Source organism: Kryptolebias marmoratus, linkage group LG12 (assembly GCF_001649575.2).
Source record: "Kryptolebias marmoratus isolate JLee-2015 linkage group LG12, ASM164957v2, whole genome shotgun sequence".
Taxonomy (NCBI): domain Eukaryota; kingdom Metazoa; phylum Chordata; class Actinopteri; order Cyprinodontiformes; family Rivulidae; genus Kryptolebias; species Kryptolebias marmoratus.
The window spans coordinates 2,198,967-2,218,787 of NC_051441.1; the positions used below are offsets into that span (position 1 = coordinate 2,198,967).

Consider the following 19,821-nt stretch of genomic DNA (forward strand, 5'->3'; position numbering starts at 1 on the left):
GAAGTTTTGTCTCCATTTTTTGCTTCCTAAGCAGAGAACTTGCTTCATGCTCACTTTAATAAATTTTGCAATAAACAAACACAAATTCTGTCAGGAGAAAAGTGGCATAAATCAATTCTGTCTGTGCTTCCCTCCCAACCTCCATACCTGCTCTCCAGTAACCTGATAGGTTTTATTTTTCCACTGCAGCACACCCATCAACTACAGGCATTTCACTTTAGACGACAAAGACATTTTTAAAATCAGCCATTTCTCTTTTTCAATACAAGACAACACTCTCGCTAACAGCCAGCTGGCTGCGATCACACATCTCTGTGAAAAGCAGAAACTGCAAAGGTGACCAAAACAAACACACTGATCTGTCCTCTCTTTGTTGACTAAATATCAATCAACAAATACTGAGCGTTTGCAAAAGTCTGATCAGACTTGCAGGTTAGACTTTCACAAAAATTAAGACCAAGGGCCAAATCAAGACAAAACTCAATGCATTATTATTATTTCAAACCTAGAGTTTAAATTACCTGCAGCTTTGTTTTCTACAACTATTTCTCCATTTTCATAGTCATCATTTCCTCTGTTATTTCACCACAAACAGTTTAATGGCTCAAAGCTGACAGTGCCCACATTTCAACACTAGCTTCATATCAAACTAACCTGCTTTAGACAATAGTTAACTTTATAAAAAACACCAAAAACAACTAAAATTAGAAAAATCTCGGAGCTATTCAACCACAGGTTTATGACCATCACATCTAGTTTGTATTCGTTTGCTTCATCCCTGTGATGGAGGTGGAAACTTTCCAAAGTAAATTATGTACAACTTTTCATTCCTTTTCTAATGACAAAGTTATAATTTGAGAATAAGAGATTAACGGGGCTTAGATATGGTGAATGATCTCAATAACCCTCCACCAACTGGCAAAACGGACTACAGCTGCCAATCTCGCTCACTGTGTTTTGGATCAGTGCGGTTTGCAGAGTACAGAGAGGATGCAGAGGCATTTTAATTGGCCTTAGATTGCATCACTAAACTGTTCTCTTTAATCACCACAGTCACATGTTTCAGCGACTCTTCATCCATCACAGTTGGCTGAAGCCAAGCCCCTAACTGTTGGCTCCATTTAAGTAATTAATCAACAAGTATTTCTATTTTGTTCCAGCACAGATGTCTGAAAGCTGTCTGTCATTACTTTAGCTAAATAAAAACCCAGGAGAGTGGCATGACCGTTGCTGTGACTGCCGCGTTTCAGGAAATTTGTGAGATAAATGATTTTGGCTCAGATGTAAAGAGGGTTAAGAGTAAAATAAGCTCTGGACAAGCAGCGATCATGTTAACGAGAAACTCCAGGAGGGAAATTTGTGTTTCTGAATGCTCCATGGTGGTCTACACTGGACATGAATAATCTGCCCCGCACTCAAACAGCAGGGAGAAGAAGAGATTATGATTCCCAATCCTTTTAGTCCTAAAACTCCCTGTTCAGTTGTATCTGATGCTAATCTTTATTCTAAACAGATTTCAAACTAAAAATGATGATCAGTCATCACTAATTTACTGTTATATAAATATGATTAAAGGCTTTGCATTCCTTCAAGGAATGCATGTCACCCATCGCCTTTCACGGCAGAATTTTAGACAAAGATCATCTCATCTGGTGAAATGACAGAGCTGTAGTTTGGTTGAACTTTGAAAATAACGTTATGTGCAGTTTAATATGATATAACGCTCAGAGGATGTGTTGTGAAGGATTCTCAGCTAATACCAAACAGTTTTATTTCAATACCTGTAAAATTAATGGAGTTACAGCCATTTTTTTTTGTGGATAATGTTGATTAGCTGTGGTGGCCATCTTGAATTGGACTGACTCCATAATTGAATGATGTGAGAAACACTTCAAACACCAAATGCAGAGAAATCGTAAGTATTATAAGATAATCACTTCCTGGATTCTGACATGTATGATGAAAGACCAGAGAAAAAGAAATTCCATAAAATAGGCCATAAAGGCCCAGGAGATATTTACAAAACCTTGTGATCATAATAAGAAGTCAAGTGATTCACTGAACACATGGGCAGCAGGGAGGAGAGGGAAGTAATACAAAGATGCTCTGAACATGATTGTTGAGAGGGTGGAGGTGCGAGAGGAGGAAAATGATATGGGGGGGGAGCCAAAACGATGCCTGGGAGGCAACAGACTGCACTTAAAACCAACATGAAACTAAACGTTTGTCGAGAAGAAAGGATGTTGACTCTCAGCATCATTAATCATCTGGAAACTTCCATCAAGCAGAATTGAACACAAACAGTAGAATGGAAAAACAACGTCAGATTTAAATGTCCAAATGAAAAAAATGGTTAGAAGCTTTGGATTTTCTTCATTCCTTTGCTCCTGATGAGTATGTAAACTGTAATGCTCTGCTGTGTTTCTGCATTATGCCCTTTGAATAATGACAAGGTTTCATCCCTCAAGAGAGTAATCAGGAAGAAGGGCAAACCTGTATCCGGTCAACTGAAAAGGACAAACTAAGACCCCATCCACACGGGAATGCTGTCTTTCAAAAACATGTTTTCCCCTCGTAAACATGGACGTGTTTCTCCCATCAATATAAAATGACCCAATATACCCCATGTACATTGTTTTCTTCTGCAACGTTTGTTTGAGTATTGTTGACAGTTCAATACAGTGATAAAAACCTTTTGGATCTTAGATTATTTGGTGGAATAATTAAGGGCTTTTTGCTAAGCTCTATTTAAGGCAAAGTTGAGCAAACAATCAGATAATCTGTCATCACTGGGGCCGTAGGTCAGGAAGGGGGATGGAACTATGTCAGAGTTTTGTGTCCACACGAGAACGCCGAGGTGGAATTTAGGGATTCTTTCACTTCAACACTCAGTTTGAAAATATATTGTTTATAGCCTAAATCCAGTTTCTGTGTGGACACAAGGCTGAAATTATTAAAAATTAAAAAACATCCTTGCATGTTCACAAACTGCCATTCTTGTATAGATGGGGCTTTAAGACATTAGCTGGGACACAGGGTTGAAAAGTTAGCAGATTTTCTGGAAGTCAGGATCAGAGATGTGTTCAGGTTTCTGCATCAGCCAAGATATGAGGAAATAAAGCTGCAACAAAATAATGGACAGCAGAGAAAATTAAGGTTTATATAGGGAAATAAAATTAAAGGATGATTAAACTTCATTTAGAAAACTGTCTCAGTTTGCTTTGTCTTTTCAAATGAGTCTTAGACCAGCCTACTAGTTTCAGAGTAGATGCTTTCTTGGTCCAATAGGGACTCTTAAGGTCCATATTTGAACAGACATTAAGTGGTGAAGCCATTGGTGTCCAATCCTGGTCCTGGAGGGCAACTATCCTGCATGTTTTAGTTATTCCATTGCTCTTCAGCAGCTCTTCAAGTTCTGCAGAAGCCTTTTAATCACTCATTCATTGAAATCATCAGAGAAATTTACACTGCAAAAAACAAGTAAAGAAAATGTATCCAAGAATCACTGTATTTGACTGTAGGTTTTATAGATAACTGTAACTGAATAAGAGCTAACTACAAATGAGCTACAACAGATCTGCAGCTGCACATAACAACAACTACAGGCGAGTCATCCAAGTTAGTTTACGTGAAATATTTCCAACACCTCAGCTGATAATTAAACACTTGGCTCTGGAGACTGACGGGTCTCTGAGATTAAAGACAAGGTGGTAATGAGGTGAAGGAAGATAGTCAAACACAACCAGGAGGTGGAGGAGGATTACAGTAAAAGCTTAGATGCAATGAGAGTGGATCCCTGTGTTTACTGTGTCAGGGCTGATCGCTTTATTCTGCGTCTTTAAATAAAGTCAAACAGAAATAAAAGAATGTCAGGTTTTGTGGGCAGCAATGTGTGATATGACCCAGACTTTCACCCACAAAGAGTCAAAGAAAATTTATTACGTGTCATTCAACTTTACACCAAAGAGCCAAAGTGATGAGAAAAAATATGTAGGCATCTTTATTTTACTGCAGGACCATTAAATCACATAAATCTCATCACTGCCAGACTAAGAATGCACAGTTAATGAGTCAGCTGGACTGTTTGCAGGAAAAATCGTGTAAAAGTTAATCACATGTTGTCCGCTGCGGCGTGATTTAAAGGGTGATTAGGATGTTCCACTTCCATGATTTTAATAACAACAAAAAGGAGAGTTTTTAAACTTTCTGTAACAAGGTCACATTTATCTTTTATCTTGTATTCAAACTTTAGAGTGAAAGTTAAACAAAGATAATCATAAGTTAGTCAACATTTCTAACTTGTAACTGGACTTTTATCTTCACATTAATATTTTTCTTTCAAAAGACTCTGAAGCTCAATATAGACTGTCTGAATCCAAATTAAAAAAAGCTTTTTTATTTGGGTAAAAAGGGTATTTTTTTAAATTTCAAAAGAAAAAAAATTGTAAAATATGCAAATAAGAATGAAATCTCAGAGCAGTTCACAGCTGGTGAACACGGACTAAAACTAAACCATTACTTTTATCTTCCATACCCATATATGGTCTTTATTTATGCTCATTAATTTACAAACTTAACTCAGGTAAATAAATCTGCCTAAGAAATTCTAATTTGAGTAAATAAATTACATTTATTTTGGTAAAAGGAGAAGTTAAACTACACAGGGAATGAGAAGAATATAAAAGTGTTAGATTTAAACACTGAAAACTAAATGTAAAACCCCAAGTTCCCCTTTTTGTATAACAAACGAACAAACAACAAAACTGTCCAATCAGAGGTTAGATCACTTCAGACTGAGCTTTTTAGTGGTTTGGTTGTACAACAAAGGTTATTCTTACCTCTAATTAGTGAAAGACTACTTTTAAACTGTTATGATTTGCTTGATAATATATAAAATTTCATCAAACCTCTACCTCCACTGACCAAATCCCAACCAACCACTTACCGGCCAAAAAATAAGGTTTGAATGTGACAAATACTGAAAAATGGATATTCAGGATAAATGAAACACACTCAACAGGCCATGCATGTTTACAGATTAGGCCTTTAACATCATAATCTCAGTCTGAAGAAATGACTTGTGCAAGTTGAAAACCACAGTTTGCAGCAGAAGGTGCCAGGTGCTGCTTTTTTTAGATTCTGCTACCTTATCTGAGAGGTTTGTAATTTGTTTTTAGCAGGAATGCACTGGCTGTAATTGCATTTTCTATTCTTTATCAGAGGTTCTATAATATTACAGCAAAACCAATACAGGTTTTTTTTTTGTAATTTTGTATTTTCTTCACATTTTCATCACTGGGTGAAGCCAAGCGGCGAAGGCAATGACAGCTTAATCTGTGTTTGACTCATTTGTGCAGTTCGACTGACATTAAACACAGCTCCGGTGATGAAAGACTTCCCTGCTTTTCTTATTGTCTGAAAGAGCAAAATCCTAGAAAAGTGTTTGCCTTGCAGTGATGACTTTTGACAAACAGAGGTAGGTAAAATGTGGGACATCATCTCAGCTTGAGGGATACAAGATAAAGATGCTGTATAGTGTCACACAAAGAAGACGACTCTGTCACTCGATCTGGATTGTTATTATTCACTGATAAATCAATCAGGGCCCCTGTAAGTCATTATCACACCTGTAAACTTGAACTATTAATGCTAAAGATTTAACTACCAGACTTAAAATCACTTAGAAGAACTGCCCAAACACCAGGTGTCTAAAAAGTTCCATGAAAGACAATTCAATTTAACAATGTTTACGACATTTTAACCTCATTACTCTCACCTGAAAATTGAACATTTTAAAATATTTCTTTATCATTTTATTGTTTTTAATTCTTGACATTACACAACTGGCTTTAACAGGGTGGCTGAACTGTGTTTGAGTCCCAAAGAAACTTTGCACATAACATCACAAGTACTTAGTAGAATAATAACCTACTTTAAAACCAAACCTCTATAAAAAAAAACTTGTTGCTGCTGTAGGCCAATATAGTTAGAGATGCTTATAGCTTCTCATGGTGAAGAAAGATGAGTGTCCTATAGCTGCACATTTTAGGACAAGCTGTTATTCCCTAGACATTTACCACATTACAACCGATAATAACCAATTTTGTTCCTAAAAAAAGAAACCATTACACACCAACGTGGGTAAAAATAACAAGCAACAGCAGACAGAGAAGATTTATGACGAGGCTGGGGACATATCTGAGGGGGAAATGAGAAATGATAATTTGCCTGTGGTCTAATAGCGAGATTCAACTCCACCAATCACCCAAGCTTTTGTAGAAATGAGATGGGAGGAGGAGGAGAAGGGACGAAGAGGAGGAGATGAAGGATATCTGTCTCCCAAATGAAGCTAATGACAGCCATTATGAAGAAATAATTCCAAAACGAAAGACTTATATGAAACTACGTCAACACCAAATTAAAAACGACATCCAGTAGATCATTTATTTAAAAATGGGGATAATGGGTCACTGAGCAGCACTTAAGTAAACGCTCCCAACAGAGATTCAACCGAGCTGCATGACCTAACTACCCAATCAATTCAGGGAGATACAGCTGCTCGAGTTGCAATCTACAAACCCACAAACATGCAGAGGGACATGTAATGAGGTTGGAGCAGGTCGCAGGGAGCTATTGTTAACATTTCAGCATTTTGAACTTTTTCACAGAAATCTCATTTATTTTCCTTCAGCAAATGAGATCATTACACCACTATGAAGTGTCCTTGAACTAAATAACCTGTTTTACACTCCTCACATCAGGCATCCGACCCTTTATTATCCTAAACGGGAAGGAGAAAACGCACAGAGGAGGAACCCTGATAAGGAAGCTAAAGAAAAATGAAAGAACGTTTTCTTTATCTTCATGCACTCAACAAACAAGTTACAAACAAGAAAAACAAATCTGCTTTCAAACTTCTGTATCAGACTAGAAGCACAAGTTTGTTTTTTGCAAGAGCATTTAAAGCACATAAATAGAAACAGAAAAAAACTTTTGGAGATAAGTAGCAAAATTTGATAATTAAGTAAACACTATCAGCTGTTTTTCTCTGAATGTGTACATGAAACCTCATTTAAATATGAGTAAACTGCAGCAGCCTGAAACACTGTTTGGTTGGCAGCACAGTTTGAGGTGCAAATCTCCCTTTGCAAAGATTTTGTGAAGTAGATGGATACATAAAAAAGCCACTCAATCCTTTACTGATTCTGGGTCTTTGTTAAAAGTAGCTGCTTTCACTATTTTTTATTTTTCATGTGGCCAAGAGAACCGGTTAGATTTGAATTTTTATTTTCAGTTCAGTGAGATTTATATTTTTAATTACAGAAATAAATAAAGTACACATCTATATTCATAACATCTATATCTGAAACATACCTATTTATTGTTATCTGTTTAGCTTTTAAAGCTTCCTGTAAATAAACTTCACTTTTTTAAAGAAATAAAGTTTCTATGATGATAAAATTAAGAAACCTTAAATGCAACACAAGAGGTATCAAGTCAAACTTCTAATTTCCAAACTATCACAAGTCATTTATGCACTCCGGACAGATACGTCTCTTCTGATCTAAAGCACCCATTTCTAGGAAAAGTTATTCTTTCATTTTCAAAATATGTTGATGTTTCAGCCCCAAAACAACCTGCTTAGCGTTGAGGAGGCGCTGCATTTTTACTAAAATAAGCACATTATAAAAGTCAGGTTACAATATTGCTTCATTTAAAAGCTAAAAATCTATCTATCAAGGAATACTGCATGTTCAGGACCACACACACACACACGATGTCCTTGAATATCACGCTGTTTAATGAAAACATGATGCATGAGTGTACAGTGCATGCTATCTGGTAAAAACAAGCCTCCTCAATGAATCATTCACTTTATCAGGCCACAACAAAATTGCCTGAATAATGGAAATCGGTTATCCCTCAGCGACCTCTGTATCTCCTTGACAACTTATCCAGCAGCAACATCAGTGCGTTTCCTCCGGTCCTGATCCGTAACTCTGACACAGTTTCCTGCTGCTGGAAGGATTCGACTTCCTTCGGTGGATTTCAGCCTGAGCTCCTCTTCCTGCTGCGATAATCTCTTTTAAACCATCTTCACTGTCTTCTCCCCACTGCTCCGGCCCTGACTTAACCCATTTTCACGACGCTATAAAGCCTTCTTACGGTACACATCAAACATGATTGCTTCGGTAGATCTGCAGGATGGTAACTAGAGCTGATCCACTCATAACTACAGCCCTTCTGCTGAAACAGGTTCAACTCAAACCTAAAAATAGATCAAACTTTTATATAAAAATGAAAAAAAAAAATCTATTAGAACGTTTTTATTCCATCTGAAGTCAGATATATGTCACCACTGTGCGAAATATTAACAATTACGATAAAAACACACTAAGTTAACATAAAGCTTTTACCCCTTTAATTTTCTAAATAAGACTTATTGGCTAGAAAAGAATAAAATAGCCCTAAAAACTAATTCCATAGCAGCGTTTCAGCATTAGTTGTTTGAGCTTCAGACCACAAAGTGAACAACCTGACGTTGAAACTAAAAGGTGAACGTAATGAGGCAGAAGTTGTGACCCTAAACTTACTCTCTGTTCTGCTTTAATTTGGTTTTTAGTTACAATAATAAAAACAATAATCTGTTCTCAGTTTCCTTACAAGTTATGTTTCTTACTAGATCTTCACAAAAAACATTAGTACACATAAAAACTATTTTTTATTATTTAACTTTTAGTGTCAAACTTTGTTTTGAACTCATTTTCTATGTGTTTCAAACTGTGTGTCGCTAAATACCTATTTCTTGAGGGTAAAAACTACCATTTAGAGTTTGTGCCGTTCCTTTATTGATCTGAAAATGACACCAACTTGTGTTCATGAATAAGTACAACAGTTAGCGTTTTAAGGTCTTATAAAAGGTCACAATACGCAGTAATAAGAGGTCTTGGTTCATTACTCAAGCATGAAAAACATTTTAATAAACAACAGTTTGGCTGGCTTTTATACCAACATTTTTTTTACATTAAATATAAAGCTTATATAAGAACACCTAATCCTTCATATAAGCCACAGACCTGCGACTAAGATTGTGTAACAAGCCTAACGCTGCAATAAAAAGACCATCAAGGTCAGTAAAACTGCTATTAGAATAAATCTTTATTAGTCAGTTAATTAATCAATCAGTGCTGAGTAAATTAAATGGCAGGGTGGGTTGCTTCTGGATTTTTAGGGGGCAGTCAACAACTTTGCTGCACTTTGCACATCAAATTAACTTTCGTCCAACAGGCTTAATGGACACAGAGTAATTGAAATATGAACATGAACAATGCAGAGTAAGCATAAATTGTGTGTGAGCTGAAATGCTGCATTGATTTTCCATCCCTTCTAACATTCTGGGAGAACAGTATATCAAGCATTTAAATTGAACTGGCTGCCCTGCAGATGTGAATGGACTGACCACTGCTTGGTTAGCCACTGTGGCGAAGCCTCAACAGGTAAATAATAAATCAATTTCTCAAAAGGACTTTGCAGGGGACAATCAAGGACAGATAAGTTTCATTCAGGTCTCAAGCATTTTTGATGAAGCTGAAAACTGTTTCATGACAGCTTGATCTTTTCCATCAAAGGTGTGTAAAACGGTCGTTATCAACTCACTGTTTTACGCAAGTACCTGTAATATTCTCCTCTCAGACCTCGAGAGGCAACAAATACGTTGAATATTGGAAGAATATGCTCTCATCAGTTCACTTCAGAGAAGAACATGAAAATCAATAGGCAGCAGAGCAAATCTCAATCAAATAATTGAGTTAAGAGCTTACAGAAGTTTAAATGAGGATAATGGCTGTCGGCTCGATAGCTGACAAAGCTGATGTGTGAAGTCAGTAATGATCGAATCAAAGATCTGACCTGATGGAATATTAACCGGACTCCTCTGGCTTGTGGCCTGAGCAAAACTGAGTGTGACAGTACAGGAAGAGACAAACAGATTTCAGCTAATTTAATACCTCTGACACTACACTTCTAACCCGGCTCCCCTCCAGGTCGAGCATCAGTGTCAGAACTGACAGTTTCTGTGACGGACATATGATGGAAGAACAAGCCCACGGTGAGACACTGAAAAGAAAACCAACACTAAACTTAAAAAATGTCCCCTGAGTGTTCACCCTTAAATACATTAACAGACATGGTTTTACGGAGAGATGAACTATTCCTGAGATTGTTGGGGCAGTTTTAACAAAAAGTGAGATTGGGGAAAAGTCTGAGAATGAAACTAGCGTTGAAACTAGGCATGCTCCTCTCTTGCATGTTAAAATCTTTGCACAATCTGTTAGCAATCAGAGTATGCATTGGGCAGGACTCTCAGCTACTACCACACCAAAGATTAGCTCAGTGACTGTAAAACTGACAAAGTTTTAGCCATTTATTAGCCACAGATTTAATGTTCACCTCACTTCACCCCTCCCTTTCTTACCCATCTTTGTGCTGCAGGTTATATTCTAGATTTTTTTTTTATTATTTATTTATTCTTTTATCTATTTTTTTTCTTTTCCTCCAGGTAGTCCTGGTCAAGATGGTGGCATAATAAATAAATAAATAAATAAATAAATAAATAAATAAATAAATCTGTGTTTAGGGACAGCTGCTCTCATAACTAAAAATACCCCACAATCTGCCATCCAGTGCGTACAAGTCAACCTAAGAGCTGCAGAGGTTTTGTCAAGGGGAAACCTGCCAAAACTATTCTAAAAGATTCACCCATAAATCTAAAACTTCAGTGTCCAGGCAGACAAAGTGCTGCACAATCGGGTCGTGGCTTCTTAATTAGTGACAGGATGGTCAAATATCTGCCAAATCCGATCAAGAATATTTCCGAAAAACACCTTAAGGCTTCAGATTTTCTTGTGTTTAAGACGTGTTATAGTGGTTTTCAGTAAAAGCAAAGATGTACAGGAAAGCTTCTGCACATTCAGAACATCTACAGCACCGGATTCAATTAACTTAGGTCCATCGGTGCAATACAAACAAAAGAAGTTACTCTAAAAAGAAATCAAACGACTCAGGTTAAGGAACCTTTGACAGATGTTAAGGTGAAAACACATCGGTGGCATTTAAAGCACATAAAACAACTGCTTCTAATAGTTTCTGTTGGGACTTTGCCCACTTTGTCTTGTTCGAAAACACAAATATATTTCCATGCTTATCTGGAAAACACTAAAAACAAGTTTTTTTCACACTTTGCAAGAGACAACAAGAGCCTGCACAGATTAATAAAAATAAATTTCCCAGTTAGGCCAATAAAGACTTCAGACTTTCAGATGTTGCTTGGTCTTTGTGCCAGCGTCAATGCTACAGAATATCTGTCTTGTGCAAATAAATAAATCACTCTGCAGAGTCACCGGAGTGAAGAAGAAATTATTACGAGAGTTGGAAGATCTTTCTTCTGAGAGATAAAGGTCAGATTAATATATCATAAAAGTTTAGCTTTCAGCAAGTAATTTTGAGCATGGCTTCCCCAGACAGCTCATATAAAACTTTTGGAGCTGATGAAAATGGTCACAGAACACGGTGAAAGAAGGGCACCTTGACACCCTGCAGCTCCGTTACACTGAGTGTCCAGAGGAGACCCGGTGGGTGCTCCGAGGCCCAGGTTCTGATCAGTCTCTCCACGGAGCACAAAACACCTGATAAGAGCTTCTTAATAATTTAGAGTCATCATCCTGATCTGGGCAGAGTCTTTAGGACGGAGCTTTGACTGTGAAAACTAAAATACACACAGAGATTGAAGATGAAGTCCCGACCCGACAGCATGATAACAAGATGTTTGGAACTATTATCACAGCATAAATGACTTCAATTTAGAGTATTTCAGGAAATATTACTTAACACAAAGATTCCCCAAAGAAAATATCAACCTCCACTAACTGTAAAGGTTAAACAGATAAAAATTTGTTTTTTTTTTCCAAAAACATTAAGATGGCACAGTTTGAGTCAGTGTCAAAGTAACAGGGTAAAATGATCAGCAACTTCTTATTACCAGAGTAAATCTGTTTTAAATGCACATATATTAAGTCCTTTAGCAGGCGTTGTCAGAGTCTGACGGCCGACTGGGCTGAAAATGAAAAATCAGTCTTTGAAACTGCAAGTGTAAATATACTGACCAGAGAATATAAATCAGCATTATTTAAATTTGCTTTATGTAGTATCCCACAGGAGATGAAGGAGAGAACATTTCATTTATTGGCCTATTTTTTTTCTCTAATTCTATTAAAATATAAGCAGAAGGGGAGGAGAGAGCTGAGAAAAGGGGGGTTCAGAAATTCCTCGGCACATCTATCACTGTCGCTGTTCAAAGTTAAAGCTTGAGTGGAAATCACACTTCAAGGACACTAAAACATTTCCTACAGGCTGCAGAGGTTTAAATAAGTAAAGAAGTTAAAGAAAAGCAAATGTTAGAGTTTAATCTCAACCAATGAAATCAAAACGTAGGAAAGAAACACATCGGTGTCGGAAACTCAGAACAGATCAGCTCCATGGCATCTCAAACTTTTCTGTAAACAGAAAACTGATCTGAGAATGAATTAAAAAAGGTCACTAAATGTAGACCACTTTGAGTCTGTGTGTCACAGATCTGCAGCAAACAACATGCTGAAATTTTACCAGCTTGCTAAATTTATCTTCAATGTATTTTTCACCAAAACCCCTCAGAGTTCAGGTTTGTTTTAAGTTGGTTTTCTTCATCTTGTGACCAAAGAGCTGCCTCAAAACTAACGTCACAACACCTGGAGCACCATACTTTAATGCCAATGCAGTAGTAACATCACTTCCTTAATTCAACAAGTTCTATGGAAAGCCAACAGGGTCAAATACACCTCAGTGTGTTTTCTACACATCAGCTGCGTGTAAACAAAGTTCATGCAACATCATTTACAAACAAGGCAGCAGGAGATATGCTTTGCTAGAAAGGTTGTTTAGGTCATATAAAACTTTTAGCTCAAGAGTCTTAAAGTTAAACAGAAATGTTTTTTTTAAACAACATGTTTAGAAAATAAAAAGACCCACAGTTTTAGCAGGCTTATTACCAGAGCTGATGATCCTGGTAAAAGCATGATAAATATTACCTCTACACTGTTTTTTATTAAAAACGGAGAAAATTTACATTTTAAAATACAGGGAAAGCTTCACAGAGAGTTCTCCAACCCGACGTTATTGTTTACTATTTACAGCAGTAAACTACAGTAATATGACCATTAAAGTGTTTAGATGACTGCACTGCTAAGTTTGATGTCCAGAACATTAATAGGCCAGTTTACGGCTGTCTGGTCTTCAGCAGCGGCCGTTTAATACAGGCTGAGGTCATGGATTGAGGTTTTATCTATCTGTAACGGGAACAAGCAAACAGTTTGGGGAACGTAATCAGTACTTACCAGGAATATTCTGTAGGCGTCTTTCCTCGTGACGGAGCCCCAGCATGGGTCTGTGTCGTTGTATTTCACAGTTCCAGCACTGCAGGAGTGATTTCCACTGCATGAAACAAACAAACAAAGCATTTTAGGACAGATAATCACCAAAGTTCTCTTTCAAGAATGAAACTGTGTGTTTCAGTCTCTAAGAATGACCATAAACAAGAAGAAAACTTCCTTTTAACAGCTTAAAGTACAGTAGTCACTGTTGCACGACAGAGCAAGTTCATCAGTAGGAAGTCTGTAGTTTGTGGCTCCAGCTGAAATAAAAACAGCTTTGACGTCTCAGTTATATCTTAGTTATTCTTGCTGGTAAAGTTGAGACAACTTCAGCGTCCTCATTAAGAACAGCTTTTACAACACAGCTGTTAAAGAAGACAATAGTTTATACTGCAACCTGTAAATAAAAAACGAAAAAGCGACATAATAATAAACATTTTTTTCTAATGTCACTAAAAAATGAAAAACGTCAATCAAGCATCAACAGTCCTGGGTCAGTAGGTCGCGTCACGCCCTCAGGCCTGGATGTGAGGACGGCGTGCTGAGCTGAACCGAGTCGTACAGATGTTGCATCCTCTCTGGAAGCAGGTCAGCCCACAGCTGTTGGAACTGGTTCGAGTAGCAGCAGAGCGGCAGCGGGTCAGAGTCGATGTCTGAGCTGACCCCACGCTTTGACTGGGGAAAGATCAGGGGGCGTGGCTGGTCCCAGGAGGACAAAAGCAGTCTACAGACACAGGTAACGATGTGGACAGGTGTTCCAGGACGCTGTCTCAGGAGGGGTAAGACAAACCTTTGTTTTCAGTGAGTGAATGGTTATCAAATTTATCATTTAATAAATTAATCTAGAAGAACATTTAGCCGTCTTATCTTTCAGAGTCAAAGCGAACTGCAGAAGTGCAGACTTTCCTTATTAAATATTTGTTTGATTTTCCTGAGACTACCAAAAATATAAATGCCAAAAACTTCTACTGTCACCATTTTTAAAAATCCTCTCCAAAAATACATAAATAAAAATGAAAAGAAAGAAAGAAAAAAAGGAATAAAACACCAATAGGGTTTAAGTCTATTCCTGTCATCGAGACGGGAGGAGCTCATAACTAAATAAAATATCTTATTTTCAGACGGGCAATAAAAACCTTTCTGGAAGCAAGTCAACACGCCTCAGATGGAGGAAACAGCTGCAAGAGGTGAGCAGGCCTGAAGGGCTCCGTCAGCAAACTTTTATTGTCTTAATCTACGAGTTCAGACGGTCACAGAAGGACCGGAACGTGAGGACAGGAAGGAGACGTTTCAAACATTCTCCGGGGACAGAGAGAGAGGACGAAATCAATCTTTAAGTTTCTTCTAATAAAACTAAGACTTGTCTCACCAGGCGACTTCCATGAGAGAAATGGGCACAGCTGCAGCGTAGATGGCCAGATCTCCATAAAGATAGACGATGATGCAGATGTAGAACATGTTGACTCCAACTGGAAGACAAAAAGGATTAAGAGATGGATTCAGGGATGCATGATGAGCACATTCACAGAGAAACATGGGATCAATAGGTGACAAACAAACACATTTGTCATTTTTAGCAGCCGTCCAAACACTTCATCATGATATATCGCTGACGGAGCATGAGTGCCAAGCATCTATATTAAAATTACACCCTCATCATTACCACCCCCCCATCAGCTCCCCAGGCCACAGGCACATGTTTTTAATTAATGAAAAATATTAATGGCATTAATTATTAAACTGATCACTCCATGAGGGAAAATGTCCATCAGCCTGGACTCTCTGCAGGGTTTTGACCATCTGTCCTCGTGTTTTCTTCCAAACACCTGACTGATAGGACCAAATCAGATTTCACCCGCAGACACATCAGCGCAGCGTGCCACACATCCATCATCCTGTTGGTTTCTCAAATGGGGGTTCTGCCGCCTAACCGGGCCCCTCAGCTAATTCATTACTGCCAAGGAAATTAGAAGGTGAAGTCCATTAAAAAGGAATAAACGCTGACAGATTTACAGCTTCTCCGGCCACACAGATTCTTTATCAAATCAGAGACTAAAGGGGCCTATTAGGGGGAGTAACATTAAGCTGTGATAGAAGCAAAAACAAGAGCAGAACCAAATAAACAACTATTTATACCCAGCTAACCAAGATATGTTTTACTCTTTCATTAAAGTAGTATTTGGTCCATGTAGTGTCAGCTTAAAGGCATCTAATGAGACCAGATTGCTTGTTTTATTAATTCACTGGCCCAAAACCAGAAGATAATTAGGTTCCAAACTTAATAAATTTGATTCTGATTTAGTTTTACTTTCTGCTATTAGCATGAAGTATAACGTCCACAGCTCATGTCTGTGCATCTGCCTTGGGTTTCTACAGCAGGTTGAAAAAATGATGTCACAACATGGCCTCTACTGTAGCACACCTGATTCAATCAATGGCTGATTAACAGAAGAAGGAATTTAACCATTAAATGCCACCACCAAAATTTAATCAACCTGTGACAACTTCAACATTTCCTGCAAATTTCATCAAAACCTGTTCGTTAGTTAAAGTAATCTTCCACAGAGACAAATAAACCAGTCAGCACTACAGAAAACAAACTCTTTGGTTAAGGTAAAAATATAATAAATGTTTTTTTCATGAAAGTGTTGCAAGGATATTTTACAGAGCTGTACTGTAGCGAAGATACGGTCAGTGTGTAACAGTGTCATCAGTTCTTCACTCATTTCAACCAAACAGTCACATGAATTAACTCATTCTTATTTCCATAACTGCTGCATGAACTTGGATGAGACATTTTTACTTTGCAAACAGAGACAAGACGTGCCGTTCTCTGCAGCCCGGCGAGATCTCAGCCCGACCACCAGGGACTCCGGCCGTCACAACACCGTAACTAATATCTCCCAATTACCCAAAGCCACAGGCAAAAACGCTGCAAAATAAGTCTTCATGTAGCAGCTCAGCTTTTTCCACGTAGGGTGAGAAGCATTACTATCCATCAACACATTACCTCTGACCAGACTGACAGCAGACATGACGCCTGTCTGTAAAAAGCTCTGCAGCTACACTCAGTTAACTTACAGAAAACACACAGAGACGGGCTTTTAGGGACTCAAAACTGTGAAAAATACAGAGTTTTTACGCCACGGAAACAAGGGCTGGGGCAACAAGTTAACTCCAAATTATGTTTAAAACATTAACTTCAAAATAAAAGTTACTTACTCAATAAATTACATATAAAGCTTGTTTTAAAGTGATAAAAATAAACTCAGGGTTTGCAAGACAAAATGGTTTATATGCTGATTTTTTTTATAACAAATTTAGGATAATAATAATAATAAGAAATGCTACACAAATAAAGCATGGTGTTGATAAAATATTTTAAAAATCAGGCATTTTTTTCAAAAAAGGAAGCCTCAGTGAACAAAAACATTTCACAACAAAGACTGACGTCTCTAAGGTTTGTGAGGACGAGTACAGGACGAGTTTCCTGGACAGACATTTAGACGATGTCCAAAAGTAAACAGAGCAACTCTAAAGTCTACCATTAAACATAAAAACAAGGAGTTCATCACAAAAAAACTACATTATTTTTAATAACATAACTGTGCAGAAAGCCAGATGTTCTTTCTTTACATTTTCCCTCAAAGCAGACAGACCTTCTTTGAATCTTTCAAAGTTTCATCAACATTTATTTAGGCTTTTTAAGGTTTTTCAGAAGTTTTTTTGGTCTTTGGCTGCTTTTTCACTCATTTTCCAATCCATTGAGCTGAAAACTTAAACTTCATTATGGTTTGTTGTGTTTGTGTTTAAAAAGTAGTCTCATAAAACTATCTACAGCAGACAAAAATATCTGAAAGAAAGTTTGAGTTTATTTCCAAGGGTATAATTTGTAACAAGAAAATGACTCATAATTGGAATAATTGTATTATAAACACTTCAGTTGTTTGTTTAATTAAAATAACTCGTCGCAATAAACTGCCGTCACTCTGAGAATCTCAGAAATAATGAAGAAGAAACTGCCTCTGAACTTTCTTTTTATATCTCTAAATATCTCTCTGTCCTTATAATTAAACTCTGCTGCTTGTTGGACCAACAGATTGAATCTTTGATGAAGTGAAATCACAAATATCTTCTGTTCAAATCTACATTAAGGAAGCCTGGGAGGCAACAGCAACATTAATATCTGTGAGCAGAGCCGTTAGAAATGAGAAATGCCTCATCAGGACCTAACCTGTGTGTGATGTGTGCAGAATAGTAGAATAAATCTCTGTTAACTTGTAGCAGACTTCTAGTTTGACAGAAACGAGATGATTCTCAGTTTTAACTTGGCTTCATTTTAGAAAACAAATGAAGCCTTGGTGAAGCAAACATTTTTTAAGCAGCACACTTGGAATATTGATTTGTTTGGTTGATAGCAGACAGCCTTGATTTAACATGCCCCTGAAATTAAAGTGCATCTTTCACCACGCTGACACACAGAACTATTGTAGCAGCGCTTTATAGAAAATGATTGTGACAAACACTGAGGTAAACATGACCGTTTATCTTCCAAATGACTCAGATTTTCATCTCGGCAGACATTTAAAGAAAAGTCACTTAAGTATGAAATGGATATGTTCTTGTTTGGCTCTAATTAAAGTCAGAAGCCTGTGTTACCACAAAGTTAATCAGTATTCGTGGCCACGGTTCTGTTTACGTCAGGGGAACGATGGCTGCTGTGTTCCCCAACACATCATATCACAGAGGTAAGAAAGGCTGAGACAAGATGCTGATGCAAGGACGGCCCTCCGTTAGTCTGTCTTTGTGACTTTAGCCAAAGTCGTCTTTTAATCAACTTTCAAATCATCAGTGGGAAGGTTACAGCAACACTTTCCACAGTGGTGCAGATAAAGCTGCCTCCATCAACATTCCTGTCAGTGGCTGCAGGTCAGGCTGATACGATATCCATGGACTTATTCCAAGCCTGCCTCAACCTCGCCGCCGCCGCCGCCGCTGCTGCTGTTGTCACGTCAATTTCATCCTAAGAGGAAGTCAGATGTCCTCTAACTCTGCCTCTTCAACAGCAGGAGAGATGCCTTTTAATTGCCTGCAAAGGTGCAGGATAGACAGACTGAAGTCACGCCTGCAGTTTATTATCTTAGCAGAACGAGGAGCTGCTGTTACACCGCTTTAATGTTATGTAAATTCAGCACAAGAAAATGAAGCTGTTTGCATTCATTCTGGCTAATTACCTTTATTCATGTGCAAAGATCGCATTAAAAAGAAGCTGAAACAGAGTTCAGACTCAGTATCAGCCGTACAAACACACTGAGCTGGAATGTGATATTAACATCAACAGAGAGCATCACGCTGCAGGACACACAGAGAATCTAATCAGTGTCTTACCTGCAGTAAAAATCACTCAAAATGTTCTCAGTTTAGAACATCAGAAGTTGTCTTGGCCAATCTTGGACTAGCTGTTAGCTCAAACAAATCTTTGCAAAGCTCTCTAATTACTGGTCTGTCTGAGTAAAAAGAAAAATGAATTCTGCTGTGAGTCTGATGATATCTGTCTTTAAACTGTGTGATAAAAGAAGTGCATCACACCATGAGGCTGTTTGACAATTTAAAGCTGATTCCTGGAGTTGGTTTTAACTGAGATTTTATTTCTAATAAAGCACAGCCTGAACATTATCTGCATCTCTAAACTACTTTCCTGACAGAATACAAGAGCGAATGATTGATTGTTTTATCCTGCATGGTTAGCTCCAGAGGTCAGAGCAGCAGCCTCCTCACTGGTTGACCCAACAGTCAGAACATTTAACAGGAAATCAGACCTGAAAAAGAAAAAATGTGGGGTGTTTTTGCTTGTAAATTGACTTTTTAGCTTGTGGGTCATTTCAAACAAATATTGTTGCTGATTTAAGTAAAATTTTAACTGACTCTTTTGTGTTTTATGCAAATGTGTTTCTAAACATTACAGAAAAATAAACGACTGTATGAAAAACAAAACAACAAGACCTTGTTTGAGCTGTTAAAATGACTTATTTCTATCCAAATAATAAAACTATAACACATCAGCTTGAATGTGTGCAGGTCGGCGCTGCGTTTGTCCTCTCCACAGCCCTGGTTCAGTGTGTGCAGGCACTCGTGCCCGTTTATTTCTCCTCTGATTAGAGTCACCAGGCAGCTTTTCCACCTCGTGAGGAGGCAGAGAAGACGGTAGAAAACTCATTTCCTTATTACCGATCGATACCCCCACGTGGTAGCTGCACACAGCCTGTGTTTCACGGCAGGAAAGGTCATCAGCCGTGTTTTTGGAATTTTTTTTTCTGTGTGAAGCACCTTTAACAGGCAGGCAATCGAGTAAGTGACA

General features: G+C 37.8%; 1 protein-coding gene across 2 annotated transcripts in view; it reads right to left on the reverse strand.

The window, feature by feature from the left end:
- tmem104 (transmembrane protein 104) overlaps positions 1-19,821 on the reverse strand; it is a 44,766-nt gene that overhangs the window by 14,763 nt on the left and 10,182 nt on the right. For both annotated transcript variants that reach the window (XM_017419281.3, XM_017419280.3), the window contains 2 exons: positions 14,833-14,932; positions 13,428-13,524 (listed from right to left, as the gene is read on the reverse strand). In XM_017419281.3, the coding sequence (XP_017274770.1) occupies positions 13,428-13,524; positions 14,833-14,932 (197 nt within the window). The remainder of the gene's footprint in view (positions 1-13,427; positions 13,525-14,832; positions 14,933-19,821) is intronic.